The 22,705-nt window shown below is 38.3% G+C and overlaps 1 protein-coding gene across 2 annotated transcripts in view; it reads left to right on the top strand.

Annotated features, from left to right (window-relative positions):
- Nucleotides 1-18,184, top strand: part of MAN2B2 (mannosidase alpha class 2B member 2) — a 28,923-nt gene extending 10,739 nt beyond the window's left edge. The window contains exons 6-19 of one of the 2 annotated variants that reach the window (XM_084516683.1): nt 701-878; nt 3,527-3,725; nt 6,515-6,705; nt 7,576-7,762; nt 8,664-8,797; nt 10,904-11,160; nt 12,958-13,149; nt 14,096-14,348; nt 14,455-14,565; nt 14,662-14,854; nt 15,506-15,658; nt 16,012-16,118; nt 17,001-17,118; nt 17,949-18,184. In XM_084516683.1, the coding sequence (XP_084372809.1) occupies nt 701-878; nt 3,527-3,725; nt 6,515-6,705; nt 7,576-7,762; nt 8,664-8,797; nt 10,904-11,160; nt 12,958-13,149; nt 14,096-14,348; nt 14,455-14,565; nt 14,662-14,854; nt 15,506-15,658; nt 16,012-16,118; nt 17,001-17,118; nt 17,949-18,043 (2,368 nt within the window). In that variant the 3' untranslated portion in view covers nt 18,044-18,184. Of the gene's footprint in view, nt 1-700; nt 879-3,526; nt 3,726-6,514; nt 6,706-7,575; nt 7,763-8,663; nt 8,798-10,903; nt 11,161-12,957; nt 13,150-14,095; nt 14,349-14,454; nt 14,566-14,661; nt 14,855-15,505; nt 15,683-16,011; nt 16,119-17,000; nt 17,119-17,948 lie in introns of both variants that reach the window. The other variant, XM_084516682.1, reaches the window with a different exon arrangement.
- The last annotated feature ends 4,521 nt before the right edge of the window (nt 18,185-22,705 follow it).

The raw sequence follows: 22,705 nt of genomic DNA, 5'->3' as shown, positions 1-22,705 counted from the left end.
TTAATATTTTCTACCACCAGGAGGCTTAGAACATGGGTATAACTTTCATCTACATATATATTGTGTCAGTTCCTATCAAAAAATGAATAAAAATGTGAAACAAATCAGTTACTATAAACAGAAAATATCCAAAGCAGGACTGGGATTTTTGTTTCTCTGCCTGAAAAGTTGAGATTTAAAAACTCCAGGAAGCTCAGCAGGGACTTGGCTATTGCTAATTGATTGTCTATGGGAGATTTTCAGCATTATATTGGGCTGAGATTGTGTACATCATCAGTGTATAAACTGAAGAGGCTCAGATTTTCCATTTACTATGTGCAAAAACTCTGAGAGCTGTGAACTAAAAACTTTATTTCTTTCTCTGTCTTATCCAGTAATCCACACCATGTAAACAAAGTCTACTTGGGGTGGCATCTTCATTGTTACAGAGCTTGCTGGTTTCTTCTGTGATTTCTTTGTTCTGTGCCAGTAAGCAGCAGGGAATTAGGAAGATGAATGGTGCAAAAATAAAATGGACAGCCTTCCCCCTACCAGACTGCCAAATGAACACTAAAACATGAACATTGGCAATGAATAGAAACTGAATTTCTTCCTTTTATTTCCTGTGTGTCTGCATTTTATCCCAGCACCTTTCAATGTGTTTCTCCCAGTTAGTTGAATAAATCCTGTTTATAGCCTATTGCTTTCTTTTTCTACTTAGATCAGGGTTTTATTGGAATGGATTTGCAGTATTCCCAGATCCACCAAAAGACGGTGTTTATCCAAACATGAGTCTCCCTGTTACAGATACCAACATCCACCCTTATGCACAGGCCATGGTGGCAAACATTAAGGAGAGAGCGGCCTGGTTCCGAACAAGTGATGTTTTGTGGCCATGGGTAAGTGTATCATCATCCGTGTTTGCTCAAGAAATGCCAAGTACACCTGCAGAATGACCAGTAGGTAGTTGCTTCTTTGCTACACTGCCCAAATGCAAGTTTAAACCACATGACTGTAAAGTATTTTTCTAATAAGTGGGGCCTACATGTCTGACTAGTGAATATTTTTTGAAAACTGGAGCTTTCTCGTACAGTCTGCCAATTGTCTAGCAAGTCTTCCACCCTATATATAGAAAGAGATGTAACAGAATTGTAAAGATATCCTCTTGCCAAGCTACATACTACAATACTGCATCCTCTTTCCCTACCTTATATTGTCAATTTCAATGATATCTTTACATTACTGCTTAGCACAACATAATTCTGTGTTAACAAATATGTTTGTGTGACTGGAAAACGTACTAAGTATTAGGTAGACAAAGTATCTTTGAAACGATATGTTTTTTTTTTTTTTTTTTTTTTTTTCATACAATCTTTGTATTTTAGTTAAAAACAGAAGCATACCCCAGCTGGGTCATCCAAATGTTTTTTTCAGCAATCTGCTATGTTAATTACATTCTCCATGTACAAACCACACTGGCATGTTTTAAGCTAGCTTTAAGTCGTTAGAAAAGAAAAACTTTGCCCAAACTGAATATACAGCTTGTTTTTGAATTTTGTTAGATGCTCTAGGTCTCATAATTACAATTAAAATGCATGTTCTCAAGGCAGCTATTTTACCAGAATATCTGTTGTCACAAAGAGCAAACGTTTTCTGATGAATGCAGTTTTCTGAGTCATTGTTGTTTCTCTCCTGTATCTGTGACACTGTTACTTATATTGTGCTGGATTTTTGTTATTTTCTGGTTTCGTTGTAGGTTGGGGGTGTGGGAGGGGAAGAGAAGTGGGCTATAACACTCTGGAGCAGTGGTGCAGGGACAGTTATGCTAGAATGGGAAGGAGGGAGTCTGGAATGGTGCATTTAAATTCCAGTTGTCTTAGTCCAAACCTGCAGTTTTGCAATAATGTAAGAAAATTTCAGTCTCTGATTTCCTGACTTGCATTGCTTTGTGATTATTACTCTGTTTAAAGCTTATTAAAGTTTGCTACCCATTCAGAGCGATTTGTGAGAAAGTGGAAAGAAATAGACATTTGGATACCTCTGTAGCTAAGCTTATTTTTTTTCATACTTACAGTTTGAAGTACTTGGATGTGGATTTTTTGTTTGTTTTTTTCCTCCAGTTAAGAATTGGAGGCACCTTCCCATTTCAGGTCAGACCTCACATCTAGACTATTGGCAGTTCTGTGATGATGATATGGACAAACAAGTGTGTGTTTGTGATCTGAAGAGCATGTTTGTGCAGGAGGTGCCACTGGGCTGTGGTGCAGTGTAAACTTTCAAATCTGCCTCTCTAGAGACTATAGAAAGATGTAGGTGGGGGGGAAGGGGTTGTCTTAAGGACTGGAACTGATTCTTGAGATCCCATTTGGCCCTTGTGTTTAAACTAGTAGTACAGTAATGCATAGCATTCCTATGTAAAGCCTTGCTCACGTAATGAGTGGATGCGATGACCAAATGCAGCAGGTTCTCCTGGATTTCCTTGTTCTGCAAGGCTGTTACATGAAGCAAAATTCATTAATGAGTTAAGTCACCAGGTTAAAGTTACTGAGCTTGTTTAGGTAAAAGTTTGGGGTAAAAGATGGGATTGCAGGGAAAATAGAGACTCCTTGGACATCTTCTTTCAAACAGCTTCTCATTTTTGAAGACAAATCACTGAGAGCATCTTTATTTTGAAAATGAGATCAGATTGTTTTGTAGCACAAAGAGTTGACCTCTTGTGCAACATTTCTGTCTGAAACACAGAGACATGAAGATGAGGATGCATTAAGCTGATGTCAGTTAAGCTCCTGTTAAGCCCTTTTTTGGAGGGGAGAGGAGGGTTTCTTAATGTGTCACTGTGCTTCAGATAGATGCCTATACTGGAACACTGATATTCAAGAACATACATGCCATGGCTGAGTAACTCATTTTCCTGTTCAGGTGTACATGCAGATCTATGTATTGAGATTCCTTCTATAGAAGGCAGAGGTTGCGCAAGCATACTCACAAATGAGGCTTTACTACATACACAGTATATTACATCACATAAAAATAGGATGAACATCAGAGGCACTGTAGTTTATCGCTGAGACAGGGGATCAGCAACACAGCGTGATGTTTGTACTGCAAGGTTCACTTTCCACAGAGTTTTGTTTTACATTATCTCCATACCACTTCCTAAAGCTTATTTTCGACTTTTAAGAACGCTAATAGAACTTCCTTGTTTTCTGGTGTTAGAAATGTAGTGTAAAAAGAAGCAAAGGCCTCTTTTCTATGCATATATGCATGCATTTCCCAATTGCTGCCACAAAATTTTACGTTCTTGCACAATGTGGTGCATCAACACACTTCTCCTTATCTGGAGGGAGCTGGTCAGCTGGTTATCAGCTGATCTGTGCAAGTGACCCTACCCCTGCGTGATGTTTTTGTAACAAAAAAAAAAATAAACTTCTATATGGGCAGTAAAGATAGAAGAAATACCACTTCAGCATATACTGTTTAAAAAAAAAAAATCCTTCTAGATTACATGACCTGAAGTTATTTTACTGTTCTGTTTTCTGAATTTCAGGGCTGTGACAAACAGTTCTTTAATGCATCTGTTCAGTACTCCAACATGGACCTGTTGCTGGATTACATTAACAAGCATTCTGACGAGTTTGGAGTGACCGTCCAGTATGCCACTGTCAGTGATTACTTCCAAGCAGTTCATAGCAAAAATCTCACATGGGAAATCAGGGATTCTCAAGATTTTCTTCCATATTCAACAGGTAATTAAGTTATAAACTACGTAATACCTGTCCCAAGTGTATATAATTAATAAAGGGCAATTGAAAAAATGAGAGCGAAAAGAGCAAAAATACATTCTTATACTTATTTACACTATCAGATTCAATAAAATTGATCCAAACAATTGATCCAAAAATTGATCCAATGTTAGTGGTACAAGAAAGATGGTAGGGCACTGGTTGGAATATTTCTTTGGGATAGCTAGAAGAAATGGCTGGAGGAAGAGAATTTTTTTGAAGAGATTTTTTTTTGAGTAATTTGGCTAATGTTTAGACATAAAACTTGGAAATAATTGTTTTCTCTTCTTCCCACACATCTGAGGTGATCTGTGATAGCACACAGAGGTGTTTCAGGATCCAGGGAACTGAAAGGAAACCAATAAACCAAAAGATACCTTGAAACAGTTGGCTGCATGACCAAACAGAGCAATGGCCTATTATTACTGTTTTAAAAAACTGGTTTGTGCACAAATTAGAGCAGAGATCAGAGCAGTGACACAGAGTAATCTGTGAATGTCTGAAGGAGAAGTGAGTTGGGTAAGGAAAGGAGAAGCAAGGTAATCTGAACCAGGAAATCTGAAATTCCTGGTTCCTTCTGTGTTTGTGTAGTGTAATATGGGTGGATCAAAGTGAAACAGTTGATGCGGAGGACTCCATGCATTTCCAGGAAAACTATATGGAATCTGGTCACATGGACTAAGTGTCTATTAATGCTTGGCACATACCTTTGGGTTTATTATAACATGAAAGGAATACAGTCTTTGAGCTCAAAAATTTTTTTTTATTATTTTTGATATCAAGTAAAGCATAATAGGTTAGAGTGACCAGTGGATTCATCTAAAAGCATGTTACTGGACAAAGCAAAACACTATGGTAGATGTCGTTCCCCCCCCCCCCCCAAGTTGTCTTATCTCTAAGAGAAAGTCTTTTTCATTAAAGAAAACTGATTTAAGTTCTGGAAGAAAATGCATTTTAAGTGAAGCCTCAAAAAGGAAAAATATACACTGTATTTCTGAAGTCCACTAGTACAATGCAGCTTATTCATTGAAGTTTCTTGTTGCTTGCTTGTTGCTTACTGCACGGTATCAGCTCTTCAGACAGAGCTGGGAGTATATGAAGGCAGGCATGCCATACCCAACATCCCTTCAATCGCTTTCTCTGTAAACTTACCCTTGAATCTTTTTTGGTTTAGACCTCACATATCAAAGTATGCAGAGAGAAGACAACAGCAGCTTCTCAGTTTTGAAACTCATTAGTTTGTTTCATTGCAGGGATAAAGTTATCATTAAAATACCTTTTTATATAACCGTAGCTAGTACTGTTTCATCACATTCTTGACACTGGATGTATATCTTGGACTATTATGACCTAAATTTAGCATATATATCCAATATTCTGTAGGAAGTCTAACTTTTAGGTGAATAAAAATAACCATTGCTTCCTATGAATCACTGCATGGACTGATCCCTGACTCACTCGCCTCCCCCCAGGTATCATGTCATGTCTAACAATTTGCCGATAAATGCATTGCCAGCTCTAACTGCTAATATCCTTTCACGTCTGGGCTCTTACCTGTATCTTTTGGCATAACATAGAGGCAGTAGTCACTTGTCGCTAGCTTGCATAACAGCAGCACCCATCATGTTCCAGGTGGGTGCCCACACATAGATGCAATCTCTTCCCCACATAGATGCAATCTCTTCCCCAAACATTTTACTGTGTCTTGCAATTGCAGGATAGATTTGAGTGCACTTTCTCCCACATACTGTTTTGCTTCTTGATGATTAATCCTCTCTCATTCTTTCTATGCCATTTATTATGAGTCACTTATTGGGCTCAGTGTCACTTCTGAAATATTCCTTGGAAACTCAAGTTTTAAGTCCCAGAGAAGTGTTTCCTTTTTATACTCTTCATTGTACCATGCTGCTGCGCATGTGCAACACTTGCTTGTAACCTTGAAAACTCCTTCAATTCCTTACATTTTTTCAGGCCCAAAAGAATGTCCTACAGTTTTTGACCAAAAGGTCCTATTTTCTAATTGTTGCTTTTAATTATGGGGTGATGGCAGACTGTTAGTTGTATGTATTCACTTTAGAAAGCACTGTCTGCAACTTCTTTCTGGAAAAACAATTCAGCAGTGGTTTATCCATTAAAAAAATGACTAAGATTTGGAGGGTTTAAAAACGTATATCTTGTTTTTCTGGTTTACTCTATGGGATACTGGAACACGTTAGCAGAAATGAACCACTGAAATACTTTCCACTGACCACTTGAGGGCATATTTTGGTGTAGTTTGAAGCACTGTAGTAGTAGGCGGTCATACTGTCACATCACTGCATCGCTGTTTCTAGTCCATTTTGAGGATGTTAAATTTAAGATCAGCCCTTTCATCTGACTAAAGTTGGGAGTATAGAGGATTTATTTCAAGCAATAACCAAAGATTATAATCTACTTTCTTTATTAACTAATAACATAAAGTGCTTCAGTGAAACTTAAAAGGTGTTTTGTGCAGGTCCACGAAGAAGAAAATTTCTGCAGAAAGTTAATGTAGTTATGTAATGAGGTTATGAGGATAATGGCTTTGTATCAACAGTCGTGTTGCTAGGCCTGTAGGAAAGGCTGTACTCTTCCAAAGGGGGAAGACTATTCCCTTTGGTGGCTGATGTGTATAATTCACAGCAGTTTTTAAGTAAGAAGCTGTATGGTACTAGTCTAACAAGCAATAACTGAAATGCTTTTTTTGGCATGTATTGGGTCTCTTCAACTCTTAGAGCCATTTCAAGCATGGACTGGGTTTTATACTTCTCGAAGCACGTTAAAAGGAGTTGCAAGGAGAGCAAGTTCACTACTTTATGCTGGAGAGTCCTTTTTCACACAGTATGTCCGGCAACACCCAGAAAGTTCTATTTGCAAATGTGGATCCCTAAAGCAACTTCAGAGTCTGAGATGGGCAGTTTCAGAGGTAAAGTTTGATTATTTTTTTATATTTTTAATAAAAACTATTTTTTGTCTAAAGGCAAAACTTTTCTTTTGCATTCCAGTTGGAGTCTCTCCATGTTGCTTTTATATTTTTAGCAATAATTTTCCTTTGTAGCAATTTGTGATTTAGCAAACAACTATCATGAAATGAGACTTCAGCCCCTTAGCCACAAATTCAAGATACAGTTGCTGGCAAATGTTTTCTTCTACTGGGGGAAGGGTACATGGTTCCAAACTTTAAGCATATGAGAGTCCTTTTCTCAGTTCTATTGTTTAAAAAGTGGTTACAATAAAAACCTGAACCCACTCAAAGTTGCTAATAATCTGTTTGTGCAAATTAGAAGAGAAAAGACAGATTTATTCCTTCAAGTTAAGCAGTTAAGTGATCAGCCTCATGCCATTAAGCATTTACAGACCATAGTCGTTTTGCTGGTAATAAATATTTTGTCAGTTAACTTATTGACCAGATATTAGTAGCAAATGAAAAACCTGTCTTTCTATGGTATTTATGCTGTATAGTTGGTTTTTATTTTTTAATTTGCATTTTTTCCTCTAAATACATAGCTTAGAAATTTATAAATATTAAAAAACAAGCATGTGTAGATGGAAATCTGTGTGTCTTGTCTTTGGCCATCTAAGGCCATTTAATTCTGATAGCAATATATTGCAAATAGCAATTTGGAATAGGCAAAAAGTGAATGGGTGAATATGGCTGCAATACCTTTTTTTAAATGAAATGACTGTTACTGGATTGTGCTTTTTTTTTTTTTTTTTTTTAATAAAAATATAAGGAAGGTTGGGGGGGAGGCAAACCAGTCGCATTGTAACCTTTGAAACTACTCTTAAATGTAAGGTCCAGCACCATGATGGCATAACAGGCACAGAGTCTCCCAAGGTGAAGAACATGTACATGGATAATTTAATGTACGGAATGTTCAACGTAAAGAAGCTAATGGCTTCCCTAATCTTTGACATGAACAATGCTAAGAAAAATGGAGACGTCTATTCTTCTGTTTACAGTAAAGACTCAGGAAAACCAGGTACTTTTAACCCAGCTTTTCCAGTTTCCAGGGTACCTTATGAAAGTTAACGTGCTCTCCTTGGAGAGAGTCAACATGCTGTTCACCACTGAACCAGTGCTGGAAAATCCTGCTTGCCTTATGAGAACTGCTGGGCCTGAGAAAACTCACGTGAATTTTTGAGCTCTCAGATCTCAAGTAACTGAAAACAGGACCTTTTAGCTGTTTGGCACTGGGTCAGAGCTCTGCCTATATCAAACCTGGCTCCTAGATTCAGACCTCAGCCGTATAACAGAGGGGTGAAAGAGGGGCTGATCAGTCTGATTATTAAACAAAGCTTATTGCACAGCATAATCCTATGCAGTAAAAATCAATCACAGCTGAAGGTTCTTGCTATGGCATGCTGCCAGCAAGTGTAAAAATGTAGAAGAATTTTCAGGAGTCTTGTAAAGACTGTATTGCTTCTTTTTTTTCCCTGATTTCAGAATTTTTTTAAATTGTCAAATGTGAACAGTGCTATAGGCTGCACAGCAGAATAATTTGGTTTTTTGCAGGGTTGTTTTTAGATTAGGCTTCTCATTTGATCTTCTGTATAACTCATAAAGTTAATACTGCATGACATTGAGTTGTGGTAAGCCACTTGTTTTCACTAAATGCTTTTACATTCAACTCAAGTGTCATTGGCTGAACACAGGGTATCTTTTATTGGGTAAATAATAGGGAGGAAAAAAGCAGAAGTTTTTTTATGAAGTACTGTAAAATGTACTACTACTTTCAATCATAAAGTTTTACTGCAGGGTTTTACACTAAAATGTCGTAAGATGGTTGTAGTTAGATCTCTTAACTATATATTTCTAAAATGTGATGTTGAAAAGTAGCTGTAGTGACTGATAGCTCTTCTTGTTCCTTTGTGTACCCAAAGGTACTACGGATATTGACCAGTATATTATTGTCTATAATCCACTGGCATGGAACATCACCACCTTTGTCACTGTCTCTGTCAGCCACTCATCAATGAATGTATATGATGAACTGGGAAACTTTGTACCAGCACAGGTACTTCACAATTCTTTTTCTTTCTGTTGCTTTTCTCTCACTTGCCAGTTCTCACTGACTTGATGCTATATGGTAACATATAATATTACAGTGAAAACAAGGATTACTTCCAGTTGGGGTTTCCTAGGCATCCTTTAAATGTTGTTTTTTTTCTTGCCTGCGCTCTCAACTAGAGTTCTTTTACCCTTAACGTCCAACAGGGCTTCCTGCTATTCTTGTCAGTTTGGTTTGTCCTTTGCATGTTTACTGTCTACCACGCTGCACTTCTCTTTGCTTTTTATTTAAAAAAAAAAAAAAAAGATTCCAATAAAGCCCTTTTGGTGTAAGCCCCGACCCTGTCCTCCAATTGACAGGTGTGTTTATACAACTAGCCTGGGGAAGGAGGAAAGATTTTAAAAGTGTAAGTCTTAGAAGCCAAAAAGGAACGGGACGATTAGCTGCCAAGGAGACCCACCTCAGTCTATATCAAAGTCAAGCTCCAAGACAAGGCCAGTTGTTCCCCAGGAGGGAAGAAGATGACCTCAAAGTGAAAGCTAGCACTAGACTTTCTCAGGAGTATCTCTTTGGAGAGCACGTCACCATCAATGGCTTGATAAACCTGTAGGAATGCCTCCTGCACATAAAGGCCTGAAGAGGCTGCACACACTTCTAGATGCTCCCCTGTGTCCCCAAGATGCCTGGTAGCTCAGCAACTTCTGCTGGCTGGACAGAGTTGACAGAGTTGCGAATATTAATGCCATGGCTTATTACTACCCACATTCGCCAAGGCACGCTGTCGTCAGGTGGTGATACACAACAGCTGTCTGGTGTTTCTGCATATGCACATAGTGATGGTATAAGACATCAGCCTCTTGGGTTAGTGCATGGTCATGCTTACCTTTCAGCCACTTAACCTCCTGGAATTCCTGTCATCTTAATTATTTTAGCCTTGTAACATACAAGTGGGAGACAAATGTATTTTAAAGCATTTATTTCAGGATTTAGGATGCCCTGAAGTCAAGCTGTCATTTTTTATTTGAAAGTTTTCTGTTCCAGAGTTGGTCTATGTTCTTTTTTTGCTAGAAGTTACATATATGTGCACATGGATGGTCACTTAAGGCTAAATGAAATCTATTTACCAGTAAAGAGAAGGGGGTTTGGGATCTTTTTCTTCTAGTATGTGCTGCTCACATGTTCACTGACATCACATATTCCTTTCCCTTGGGAGAGAAATCTTTAGCTTAGAACCTTGATACAAGTATAGATTTAGGGAAACGAGGCTTGGCAAATACTCTGCCCCTTCTGTACCACACACAGGAGCTGTGTAGGGAAGGCAGAGAATAGGAGGTAGGCCCTCTTGGTACTAAGGACAGGAGGTCTGCGGTATGAGTAAGTGGCCATAGGCCAATCTGCAGTGTGAAGATAAAGACAACTTTAATTTCTGGTTAGTGGTAACTAACCCAGGTGTCTATGTAATCTGTATGGTATTTATGGAGTTCACTTTCTTTCACCAAATAGATAGTAACAAATTATATAATATTAATGGGAAGGATATGTGTAATTAAAAAAGTGATTTTATTAAATTGTATAAGGTATTCTGATATTCAATAGCACTGGTGTTCTCTTTACACAAAAGTATGGCACATGCTTCCACCTCCCTCTCTTTACGTCTTCCTTAAGGTGAGGGTGTGCCTGGTTGCTTTGTTCTCTTGCCACCAATTTTCTCGCATTCACAAGTGTCACTTCCTTTATGTTTCAGTCTGTTATGTCACTTAACTGATTAGATTTATTTGTGGTTATTTCTGCTTCTATATGCATTTTGCAATAGGATCTTAAATCAAGATCTGTGACCCCATGTTCCCATTAAAATAAGATCCAACTTGGACTTCGCTTAGCAACCCTCTTCCCTTCAGTACTGTGGCAAAGCTTAATCTGAGGTCACTTAACTCCTAATTAAAAGAAGCATGGATCTGCATTATAATTAGGAAGTGTAAGACTGACATGTTTAGAAATGTATTTTTCTAGCAGTAGTTAATTTTCATAATTTAGGGCTTACAACATGTGGGGTCAGTTGCCTTGCTAATTAATTTTCTGTAATGGAGCATTGTTGTGTTTGTTAACTTCCAGATTCAAAGTTCAGCAGAGTCCCATTCTACCTATGACCTGTATATTCTAGTTGAAATAAGTGGTTTGAGCTACAAAAAATATATTGTTAAGCCCTCAAATGGCAAACGATCTGTATTTATTGGAAAATCGGTTAAATACCAGCGGAAAGATTCAACACGTGGGGTTCAACAAAGCCCAGATCTGCTTCCTGTGGTTAACGACTGCTACCAGATCATGTTTGACCGAAGCAATAATCTAATGCATAGCATTACAGACAGGTGAGATTGCCTGCTTTTTTAATAACATTTCAGATTCTGTAAAACCTTTTTGTAAAAAAAGAAGTCGAAGTACTCTATCATGTGCATTAATTCTGAGACTTCACTAACAAAGGGTTTGTTATAATTATTTTTTTTCTCTGCAGTTCACGTTTTCTGTAGAAAGGAGGACACTATCGTGGACATGATTCCATACTGTTTTTTGTGATGTTGTTGCCCTGTTTAACCATGCAGTCAGCATGAGATAGTGTGATAGATCACACTTAACTAGTAGATCAGAAGAATCTCATTTACTTTTAAACTAAAGAGAGGTATGACTGAATAATAAAGATAAGTAATCACATACACACCGCTTGCCCAATGAGCAGATGAGTGATAGAGCAAGAGCTTACTACTCATTAGTGTCTTGCAAGCCCTGTATCACTGTTTCTACGACAGGAAGCTACAAAAATTTTTTGAAAGGAAGTATTTTGGCAAATTCTACTTAATTAGGCAAATAATATGGAAGAGCAATCAAGATGGAGGTGAGATATGCATTTTGCAGCTTGTCTTTCTTAGCTAATGTGAATTGACTCATTTCTTGAGCTTCAGTGGGGCTCTGCTGCTTTTTGCCTCCTCAGGATTCAGATTCTCAGCTATGTAGTGCTGGAAGATCTGACCTCTTGACTGCAAGACCTGTTTCACCTTTGTGGTATTGTTAGTAACTCTGCCTCCTGTGAGTGAGAAATCGTTGTCTAGTATAGTTAGAAATCAGCTCTAAAAAACATAGATGGGCGTGAGCCAAGAGCCCTGAAGTATTTTCTATATCTGTCTCCAGATCTCTTGAGGAATCCCTAAGGAATATAATAAAGGCGAACAAAAATCTGAATTCAAATTCCATTTTTCTTCACCCTGTTCTGGCAGGCAGCAAGAGCTGGAATTCAGCATGTAGGAGAAATGGGGTATTCATTTTCATTATACAGCTTCAGGCAAGCCCAGAATGTTTGGGTTTCAGCAAGTTTGTTTTGGAGTAGTAGAAAAGAGTGGAGCATTAGAGCTGGAAGTGCCCCCAGGAGTAATAGGAAAACTTGGATGTGTTTTGATCCTCAATTATTACAGTTCATAGGTTGCTATATTAACACTAGCTAAAACTGTTGGCAGTTTACATTTGTATGCCAGACCAAGTGATTTTTTTCTGTTTTGCCAGCAAGGCTCCAATAGAGGAGCAAAGCTGATGGCAGTAGCATCTTAAATTACCTACATGTGACTTTTCAAAGAGTGTTAAATGAGGTCCTAAATAGTTTAACTGTAGGCTTCGGGGGAGAAAAATGAGACAAAGTATGTACCAAGTGTGTGACTTTTACCCTGTTGCCTGTGTGTTCTTGTTACCGTTGCTAAATACTGAAATCATTGTTAAATATGGTTCTGTATAGCTACAAAATCAGACAAAATAATCTCATTATTCATTATTATGTCATGCTGTACCTTATTGTTATAGAATGGGTCATTTTTGATCTTGTAGCAACTCTCCTTTGTACTTCAAAATATGAGGTAATGTAAGCATTGTTTCTCTTTTAACATGCTTCTGTTTTACAGAAGTATAAAATGGATGAAGCTCATTTTATTTACACACTGACAGCTGTCTTAGCAGGGAGCACTTTAGTTCTCTGCTGTTCTCATTTTGTAAGTTTTGTCAAATCTGTTACTTTGAGGAAACAGATTTTTATTTTTTTACATTCCAAACCTCATTCCAGCTTTGCATCTGTTATGTACAAAATGTGCTTATAGGTAATACAACTTTTTTCCTCTGTGGATTCGCAGGGAGACTAACCAGACTGTCCAGCTGGCCCAGGAGTTCCTTGAGTACCACGTGAATGGAGACGTGATGAAAGGACCCATTTCAGATAACTACTTATTTGCCCCAAATTCTTCTGCTGTTCCAGTATCAAAAGCAGTGGAAATGGAAATAGTTTTTGGCAACTTAGTGACAGAGATACGGCAATATTTCTACAGGTGCAGCACCATTACAGATTCATTTTGCTTGAATGTTTAATCATCTGTAGGTGCATGTGAGAGTAGCTCTGTGTAATTCCTCCTGAACAGTGGAGTCTGTTCTGTGAAAGCTTTAGGTAACAGAGCTATGCTTAGCAGATACATGCTAATGCTGAGAAAGTGCTTCCTTTAGATAAATCATATTACTGGGGGGAGGAAGGGGAAGATTGCTCAGTTACGTTTGCAGTCTGTTTCATAATGTAGTTCCTGCTGGAATCCTGTTTTCATTCAGTGCAATGAAATTCGCAGCTTATGTTTTCTATAAGAGTGGAATTTGGACATAATGGTTCATTTTCCTACCTGTAGAAATCTTTTTTATAAGGAAATTTAAGACAAAGAGAGTCCTACACAAGGACACTCAGGCTCCTTAATGAGCTAGCGACTTTTCTGTGTTAAAGTCATACCCATCTATAACGTCCTCACCTTCTTTTAAATCTGGTTATTTGATTAAAGCCTTTTGCTTTAAGTTACATTGTACAAGGAATGTAGCTGAGAAACACTGCTTGAAAACAGGATTTTTTCCATCAAAATGAATGTTGTGGGATTGAAAAAAAATACATAGGTAGAACTATGAGTATTCTTGTAGTATGTGTGTTGCTTAGGGAGTCAATTGTTTCTAAACTTAATTGTTCATGTTGAAGAAATACAGAGCTTTTCTAGTCAAATTAACAGTTCTTTTTATACTTGCAACACTAAAGAAAATTGTCAAGTAATCATTTATTTCAGCTGAATATATGTATATTTGAAAACTAAACTGAAAATAATTTCAATAATTACATAGGTTGAAGACAGGCAACAAAGTTGTTCTGTGTGTGAGATAACATCATGAAAGATTTGTAAGTCTTGACATAACTGGTCTGGTGCTCCACTTGATAAACTGTGCATATCCTTTTTCTCCTTCTTACAGTAACGTTACTGCCCAGTATTATATATATGCCATGTATACCAGGCTGTATTTGGTACCAGAAGGCTATGATGGGAAGCTGCTTTGCCATAGGATAGAGCAAGAATACAGTGTTGGGCCTTTGGAAGTAAATCGTGAGGCAATTCTAAGAACCAGCACAAATTTGAGCACTGGACAGCTACTCTACACTGATGACAATGGATATCAGATTCAGAAAAGACCATTCAAGACATATGTGAATAACACAGCAGCTCGGGTAAGTGACAAGGCATAATCCAAACTCAATCCAGTTTTTATCTTCATTCTCCATTACTTTTACCTAGGTTAATATCAACACTGTGTGACTTACTATGTGTTTTCAGAACTATTATCCTATGGTCCAGACTGCCTACATCGAAGACAATGCTACAAGGCTGACTCTGCTTGCAGAACGAGCTCATGGTGTCTCAAGTCAAGGGAATGGACAAATGGAGGTAACAAATAGGCATGTGTGTTGGTTGGTGTTTTTTTTTTCTCCCAAGGAGAAAAAATGGCTGGTAACTGTTGTGATACTTACCTTATCAATACAGGTGATGCTTCACAGAAGATTGTGGAACAACCTTCAGTGGGACCTGAATTTCAACCTCACTTTGAATGACTCTTCAGTGGTTCATCCTGTGTTTTGGCTTATTTTAGGAACCAAATCTGCCACTACTGTTTTGTATCGGACAAGCCAGCAGGCTTTAGAACACAGGCCAATTGTAATGTTTGGACAATTTTCAGGTAACTCCTTCCATCCTCTGTGCTATCTTTAGCCTCTGAATGACTTACTTGTTTTGCTTTGATTTGTGCTGTTAAGTTTGTAAATGCAGACTTCAAGCCTCCTGTGTGATGAAGTTAGTATACAGTGAGTTAGAAGGCAGATTGAGAGACTGTTAATTACATTGCATTAATTTCAAATATGGATGTTGTCCAAATCTATGAAATGTTTCTCATTATGTAATTATCTCTTACTCCTGGAGGAGAATAAATTTTAAAGCATCTAATGAGAACAAAATGTCCACACAGGGAATTAGTGCAAAATAGGTAGTAGATCATACATCAGCTTCCTGAATGCTGAGTCTTTAATGACCTTTTTCAAGTCATTCTTTTAAAAATATTTGTTTGACTTGTTAACTAAAACTAAAGCCTGGTAGTGGAATAGCAACTTCAGGGTGCAGTGAAATCTGCTTTGTTGGAAGCTTCCCCAGCAGTTAAAATCATTCTGCTTTCTGCTTTGTATCTCAGAAGGCCTCAGAGGAGAAAGTCTAGCATCTGCTTTGGATCTGCCTTGGCAGAAAAAGCAAAAATCTCTTTACCCTTGCACAGTACTGTAGCCAGCCGTGTGTGTGTGATGGATGTTTGACGTCCTTTTTTGTTTCTTTTTGCATGGAGGAGATAAACCAGAGCTACCCAGACAACTTCAGCAGAAATCAGTCCACAGTTCTCCTGTAACTGTCCCACCCAATCTTCATGTCCAGACCCTGAGCATTCCAGGGTGGAGATACAGCTCTAATCATGCAGAGCAGGTCCGCAGCATTCGCATGGGTAGGTCCAAAATAGTAGCTGGATGTTATATTTCAAAAAGCTGGCTTTCTGTTTTTCTGTCTTCTGTGAATAATATATTTATTTATTCAAAGTGTTAAAATCCTTTATCAAGACAGTTAATTATGCCCTATGATTGCTCTACTCAATTACGAAAATATGTCTCCTGTATGAGTTAGTGTTATGTTCTGTTAACGATGGGAATGAACTGAGTACTTCTTGTTGTTAATGCTCTAGCTAATCTTCCAAAATGTGAATTAAGTTCAACCCCTGAGAGTGTAAAACTCAAAAAATGCTTGAAAACTGTTTTTATTTTTCAATATAAGAAAATGCTTGTATTTTGTTTTCTCTTAAAGGTAAACAAGATGATGCAGACTTCAGTCGCGTCCTGCTAAGAATTAGGCACCTGTATGAAGTTGGAGAGGATCCTGTGCTGTCTCAACCTGTAACAGTGAATTTGAAGGTAAATCTAATCCTTCTGGGTTGAACAACACTGAAGGTGGTTTTGTTCCAGAGAGAACAGGTTGTACCATGAAATGTCCTGGGTGCTACAGACACCATGAAAGGTGGATATGATACTGTATGATCTGTATGAAAGGTTGAGATGATACAGTTACTACTGTAAATGTAGCCTCAGAGGAAAGCAGGTCTTATTTTTAATCAGCTTTGCACCATAGAAGCTCTTACTTCATATGAAATTGCCATAGGTACAGTATGATCTGCATAAATGTCTGTAGGACTGGTTCCATTGAGCTCTTGGCTGTATAACACTTCCTTAGCAGAGGGTGAGTCTATTTGGCTGTTTCTTTGGTTATGGCAAGTTGTACTTACAGTTAAATAAATGTGGACAGAATTAAAGAAAGCAAATATTTTTCCTCTATATTTTATTTCTGCGGGTTAATGAAACTTTCATCACTTCTGTCATACTGTGTATTTTGAGTTTCTTGTTTGTCCAGTCTTTCATGTAGAGGTAGATTGGTTTATAATACATGGCAGGTATATATTTTAAAACATGAAATTGATTTTGATGACAATAACAGGTGGAACAAGGTGTAGTGTTCTCCATTTTGTTTTTAAAAGTTCAGTAAGAATTTCAGTTCTTGAGAGTTTAGTAAACTCGGAACTCTGCTACAATGCAGAGGAGGTTCTCAGCATCTCAGCTTCTTAGTTGCAGCCTGGTGAGTCTGTAGTTGCCTTTGTGTTGTGGGACCTAGCAGACTTTTGAAGTCTCTACTGCTCTCCTTGGCAGATTAGTGCTATAGATGAAGTTCTGCTCTGGACTAACTGTGTACTAGACCAGTGGGTGTTAAGCTAGTCTCAGCAAATTGTGTTTCTTTACTCGCAGTCGTTGCTGAAGGGATTAGGATCAGTGAAGTCAGTGGAAGAGCGATCACTCACTGGCACCTGGGACATAAACACTTTGAAGCGGTGGAAGTGGAAGACTGCACAAAATCCAAGCAAAGGTAGGTGAAGCAAGGTGGTTGGTGTCTGTATTACTGTTGAAGCTTGATAAGTTGTCTGATTGAAAATATTTCTGTATTTGCAAGATTAAAGATCTCTTCATCTGTATGACAAAGCGCCTGCAAGCAGTAGCATTTAGCAAAGACTCCCTGCAATCACTGATGGCTTTTTTTGCCTGGAAATGTCAACTCCAGAAAATTTCAAGCTTTTATCTGTCCAGATACAAGTGGCTACTCTGTGAAATCATATTTGTGACACCTTGACTTTGTTAGATGCTGATGAGTTGTGTTAACTTAAATTTAAGCCTATGCTCTGGAAAAACAGACAGCTGGAATTAAAAACCCACTGGTGTAATCAGCTTGAAGGACTGTGTGTGGATAGGATTCAAGTTAGGGCTGACACTCTGGTTAAGTTCTGTGAGTGACTTCATTTCTCATTCCAGTTAGTTGCTTGGACATTCTCCTTACTATCGCTTACCACCATATATGTGCCTTGTAAAAAGCTTGCAGACATTTTGGCCTGGGCTAGCTGGAAGTTCAGAGCTCTACTTGACTTGCAGCTAGGAACTTGCTTGCTATTTAATCACGATGAAGAAAAATGCATGACTGTGGAGTTGCTTGCATGGTATAAGTCAATATGCAAAAAGCAAATGTATATTTTAATAATATGCATAAGTGCATCTTAGGTCCCATGCTACTTATGCCTTAAGGAGAACCTGCTTAGACACTAGCTTTTATGTGACAGATGAGTTAAAACTTTTAAGATAGAATAATATGTACATTTGAGTAAAGCTGCTGCTTGAATAAATTACCACCTTTTCTGTGTCTTACAGGATTCTCCAACAGTAGAAACATATCACAAGAATTCATAGTGACTGTTCACCCAAAGGAAATAAGAACTTTCTTTGTATACTTTCAAGATCAATAAAGTTTGATGTTATATTTCAGGACTGAATATGTAATAGCTTCCAGCTTCTGTTTAAAGACATGCGTGATGGTCTTGGAAAACATTCTACTGCTGTTAATGAAAGGAATAGCCATTTTGGAATAAACTCTAAATTTAATTAAACTGTTGGCCTGTGTTGTGGGTATTTTTGTTGGTTAATCACTTACAACGCGTGTTTTCTGAAATGTATTCAATTTGAAAATACAAAAATGACCTTAATGTTTCAGTGCAAGCATTCTTGAACACTTTCATATTTGCTGTGGGCAGTTTAAAAGTGACTGCTTCTATCATGTTTCATTGTGGATACTGTCAAAATTGTATTAGTCCACTAGTCTGGAGTTTTCTTTCTTACTGTGGGAGTTTCAAGAGTCTTTTCTCAGGGTTTTTATTGTTAGAGGAGATGACTTCCAAGTCACAAAGCAGACATTTGCCGAATGTCAGTCTGTTCTATATGACTGTCATGTTTTTGAGCTACTTTGTCTTTCGGGCAACAACTACAAAGCTTCTGCTTCCCTGTAAACTGGAGTTGAATATTCCTCTGCACTAAGGTCATTAAAATTGACTAGGTTTGCTTCATGCTCTCCCATCAGTCTTGTGTTCTGGGTAAACTGGAACTAGTCTGGGGACAGAAGATGAATTGCCACATGGCTCCTAACTAATTCATTACGTACCCTGAAGCAGGAGCACTGTTTTTATGGCACTGTGAACTTCCATACTTCTCAGGATCAAAGAACATGCACAGTAGTAACAGGAAATGTTACACTAGCATCAAGTTCTAGTTAGTTATGAAGGGCTGTGTTTAGAGAGAAACTGGCAGGAACTGTAAATTCTGAGCAGGTCTGACCGAGCAGCAGCTAAAGGAAACACAGACAGTGGCTGGCTTTCCTAATAGCTGTTATGGTTTCGGGTTCAAAAGAAAAGTTGCATTTTTCTTAGCTCTAAACGACGTGAAGCTGTAGAATCTGATTCTGTTCATGTGCCACTGGGTATCTCCACTTATTTTACTTGTTCACCATGAAAATGCGTGTGGCTGAGGTGAGAATCAAGTCGGTGACTTTACTGAAGTGATAGAGATGAATTATCCTTGGTACGTATAATGCTGAACAAAACTAGTTCTGACCAGCAGACGTGAAACTAGACGTGAAACTGAAAGAGAAAATACAGAGGATATAAAGGGGAAAAAAAAGGTGCCTTTTAGTCAATTAATAATTCCAGATCTAGAATCATGTAAAAATTATGTTTTGCTCTGGTCATTGTTCTGATGTAACTCAGCTGTTCAGCAATAATTTCCTCCATGTGGAGACACAGCTCAAGAACAAAGGAGACTGTAAAGTACAGCTGTTGTGAAATAGCTCTGCTGGAAGAGCTGCATTGGTGGTCAGCTTTTCCACAGAGACAGCCTGTTTATGCTAACTGATGGCATCTCATTAAAACCACCACAAAAACTGCCACTTTTCAGTTCCTGGGTGAAGAGAGGCTTTGTCATATTTTCTATTGGTTATTTTTCACACCTGGCTATAAATATTTTGTGATACACCAGTTTAACCTGCCCTGCTGCAGGGAAAGGCATTTTTCTGCAACATTAAGCCCCTAGGGCAGGTACACTATAACTAGGATGCAGTAAAGCATGATGGCAGCTATTTTCATTTTGTTTTGTATATGTACCTGGAAAATGAAATATGTTTGGCTGAGTCACTTTGCTTGGTAATCTTTTCTCGATCCCTACGTTGAGTAACTGTGTATTACAATGGGTGTACTGTGTAGGTCACACAGCAGTATGATTTCATATTTTTGTGGCTGGAATGGTGTTGACTAATGCACGTGCTGGTAACAGCAACCCGTGCAGGTAGATTATAAAAATTGAGCTGTTTCTTCCATGGACAAGGGAAATCCTGCCCAAAAAGTACCTGCTCTGCAAGAAGTATAGGATGCTACAACTGCTAGCTCTGGGCACTGCTTTCCCAGGTTTTTATATTTCTAGGAGGCTCTGTTAGAACAAATCCTGCAAAAACTTTAAAAAGGAATACCTCATCACCAGCTAATTTATCGGTTTTGTTTGTTTGTTAACTTCAATTTGTACCGACTATCTGGTTTAATGGGGGGAGGAGGCAGGCATGGGACAACATTGGAATATTTTATCTGGAGTTATTTGAGTGCAATTAGCCATCAGGGAATAATTTGCCAGAGTAGAATCCTGTATTCCACTGGAGACATCCAGGAAGGTGGTCTGTTAAAAGCATGGCGTTCCTCCAGAAGATGTTGCTGCATATTTGATACATTCTTCTTCATAAGAAATCTCAGCTCGAATGGAAGCCTGCAGCCATTCAAATCTCTGTAGAGGGACCATAAACCAAATGATCCAACTATTCATCCTTTTTCTTTCCTCACATGCATCAGGACAGGGAGGGGAGATATTGCAGTGCTACATCAAAACTAAGTAGAAATCAAAGCATTCAGTGCTCACCTAGCGCTTCAAACCGTAGCTAGGAAGGAAAAGAGGGTGAATATAATATCACAAGCAGAGGAAAAAGTGCATGCAAGCAGCATGTTTGTGCTGTGGTAAGTAATCTTTGTTTTAATTCCAGGTGGAGTTAGGGAAGTAGCAGTCACAGAGTGGAAGAGTTCAGAGGGCATAGCAAGGTACCTGGATGTTGAGAAAGGAGAACACGTGAAGAATGAGACTCATACGACAAGTCTGAAGTCTAGCATCTTCTGAAAACACATTGTCTTGGTCGCAGCTCCTGGCTGCGAAGTCTGCAGGATGCTTCTGTTCTGGATCTTGTGAGAGACCAGTTTATTCGGTCTGGGAAGGCAACTGTATTTGTTCCATCATTTTGTGCACCATCATTTTGTGCAATTTTGAGGGGTAGGAGCCTGAACGTGCTTCTGAGGTGCTACAGTTCTACTTTGGGAATAAAGAGTGACCCTCAGTAAACCCTGTTTTAGCCCCTCTCCCAGTGCATGAGGCTGCCTTTTCATGTCTCCAGGCTTTAGCATTGCTCAGTATCCGATATGGCTCAGGCAGCAAAAACACAACTGTCACATAGAAGTAGAAGAAAACTACTTCCAAATGTCAAAGATATCGGGTTTTGCCTGTTTGCCAGCACGTGATCAAGTTTGTTAAATTGTGTTTTTCTTCCCATTGCCCTGTTCTATCTCAAATAATTGCAGTTACATCCACTAAAGTACATACTGGTTACGCGGGCTCACAAGAGAAATGCCTCTTTGTTAGTTTTTTATTTCCTAGGAGAAGTCCATTTATAGACCTTACTTTACATTAAGCCAGACGCAAACCTAAATTAAAGCTAAATGAAATGGTTCCTCTTTCAAGATAGCATTTACATTGCTTGAGAAGGTATTCTTCATGAATGTATTGATACCACTACCCTGAGCAATTTTTTGTTGTGTAAGAATTATACTCTTTTAAGGGAAATGATTGCAGATCACTTCTCCAATCATGAGGTCAGGCAAAAGAATGACTTTCACTCTAAAATTTATTTGAAAATTAATTGTGGTATGCACGATTGGCATATTTGTTTTGTTGGTCTGTGTGTGCTGTGGAGCCGTTTTTCTACTCAGATGTAATTTATTAGTCTTTGTTGAAAAACAGACTGGGTGGGCTTTATTTCTATGCTAATAAATGCTTAAAGAAAAACCCTAGAGATTATATCAAATTAAGTTTGATTTTTTCTTTTGTTTGGGTCATAGCTGGACAAAATTAATATTGTGGATGTATCGTATAAAGCTCTGCTGACTGTCATGAGAAGGTATGAGGTCTGTTTTGCTGAAGTTGAGTACTGAGTAAAAAGACCAAGTGCTTTACATGGTGTGCTTGAGTTAGAGGAGGAATCATGAGTTAGGAATAATAAAAGACACTTTACCATTTTCAGAACTTTCTTTTGGCACATCTGCAACTTTCAAAAGCATTATGATTTGAAGAAGAGGCTGAAAGGGCAAATGTGAATTTGAACATTTTTTTAAACGTTTTTAATGAAGCATGTTTAACTTAGTACCTCATAGCTTTGTTTCAAGTATCAAAATTTCAAGTTAAGTTTCCATAACAAATGAATGTGAATGGGTTTTGCTCCATCTTCTTTTTCTACTGCAGCAGGCCTACAGACTCATGTGACTACCTTGAGTTTCACACACAATCTCCTCGAAGCTGCTGCAGTTTAATAAAGTTTCCTAGCGATACCTGAAAGTGCTGCTGACATCAATACTCATTGCAAGATTTCTAACAAATGAGATGTGTAAGTAAGGGAGAGGGGGCTTAGATCCTCAGATTCAGACAGTTTAAATGTCTTTTCATTATGCTTCCACTGGTGTTCTCTGAACACCGTGGGTTAAAGTTTTGGGGAGATGGATTTGCACAAAGTATGAGGAAGAGACCGGCTGTAACTGTCCCTGCCTCCCCGAGAATGCAGTGTCTCTGTACTGAGCAAACAGTCCCAGCACACCAGGAAGCTACACATTTACAGAGTCCAAATGTGTGGATGCATTTTCAAAGGTTTAGCAAGTTTCAGATGAAGAAAGCAAGCTGCAAATAATCTTTCTATAGTAGATATCTTCCTGACCCACACAATCATTTGATGCGATGCACTTCCCTGGCAGCCCAGCTGGCTTAAGAAATTTTCTCACCATATT

The sequence above is a fragment of the Aythya ferina genome (assembly GCF_964211825.1).
Source record: "Aythya ferina genome assembly, chromosome: 4".
Taxonomy (NCBI): Eukaryota; Metazoa; Chordata; class Aves; order Anseriformes; family Anatidae; genus Aythya; species Aythya ferina.
Note: the sequence above shows the minus strand (reverse complement) of the source record. Positions and strands in the feature narration are given on the sequence as shown.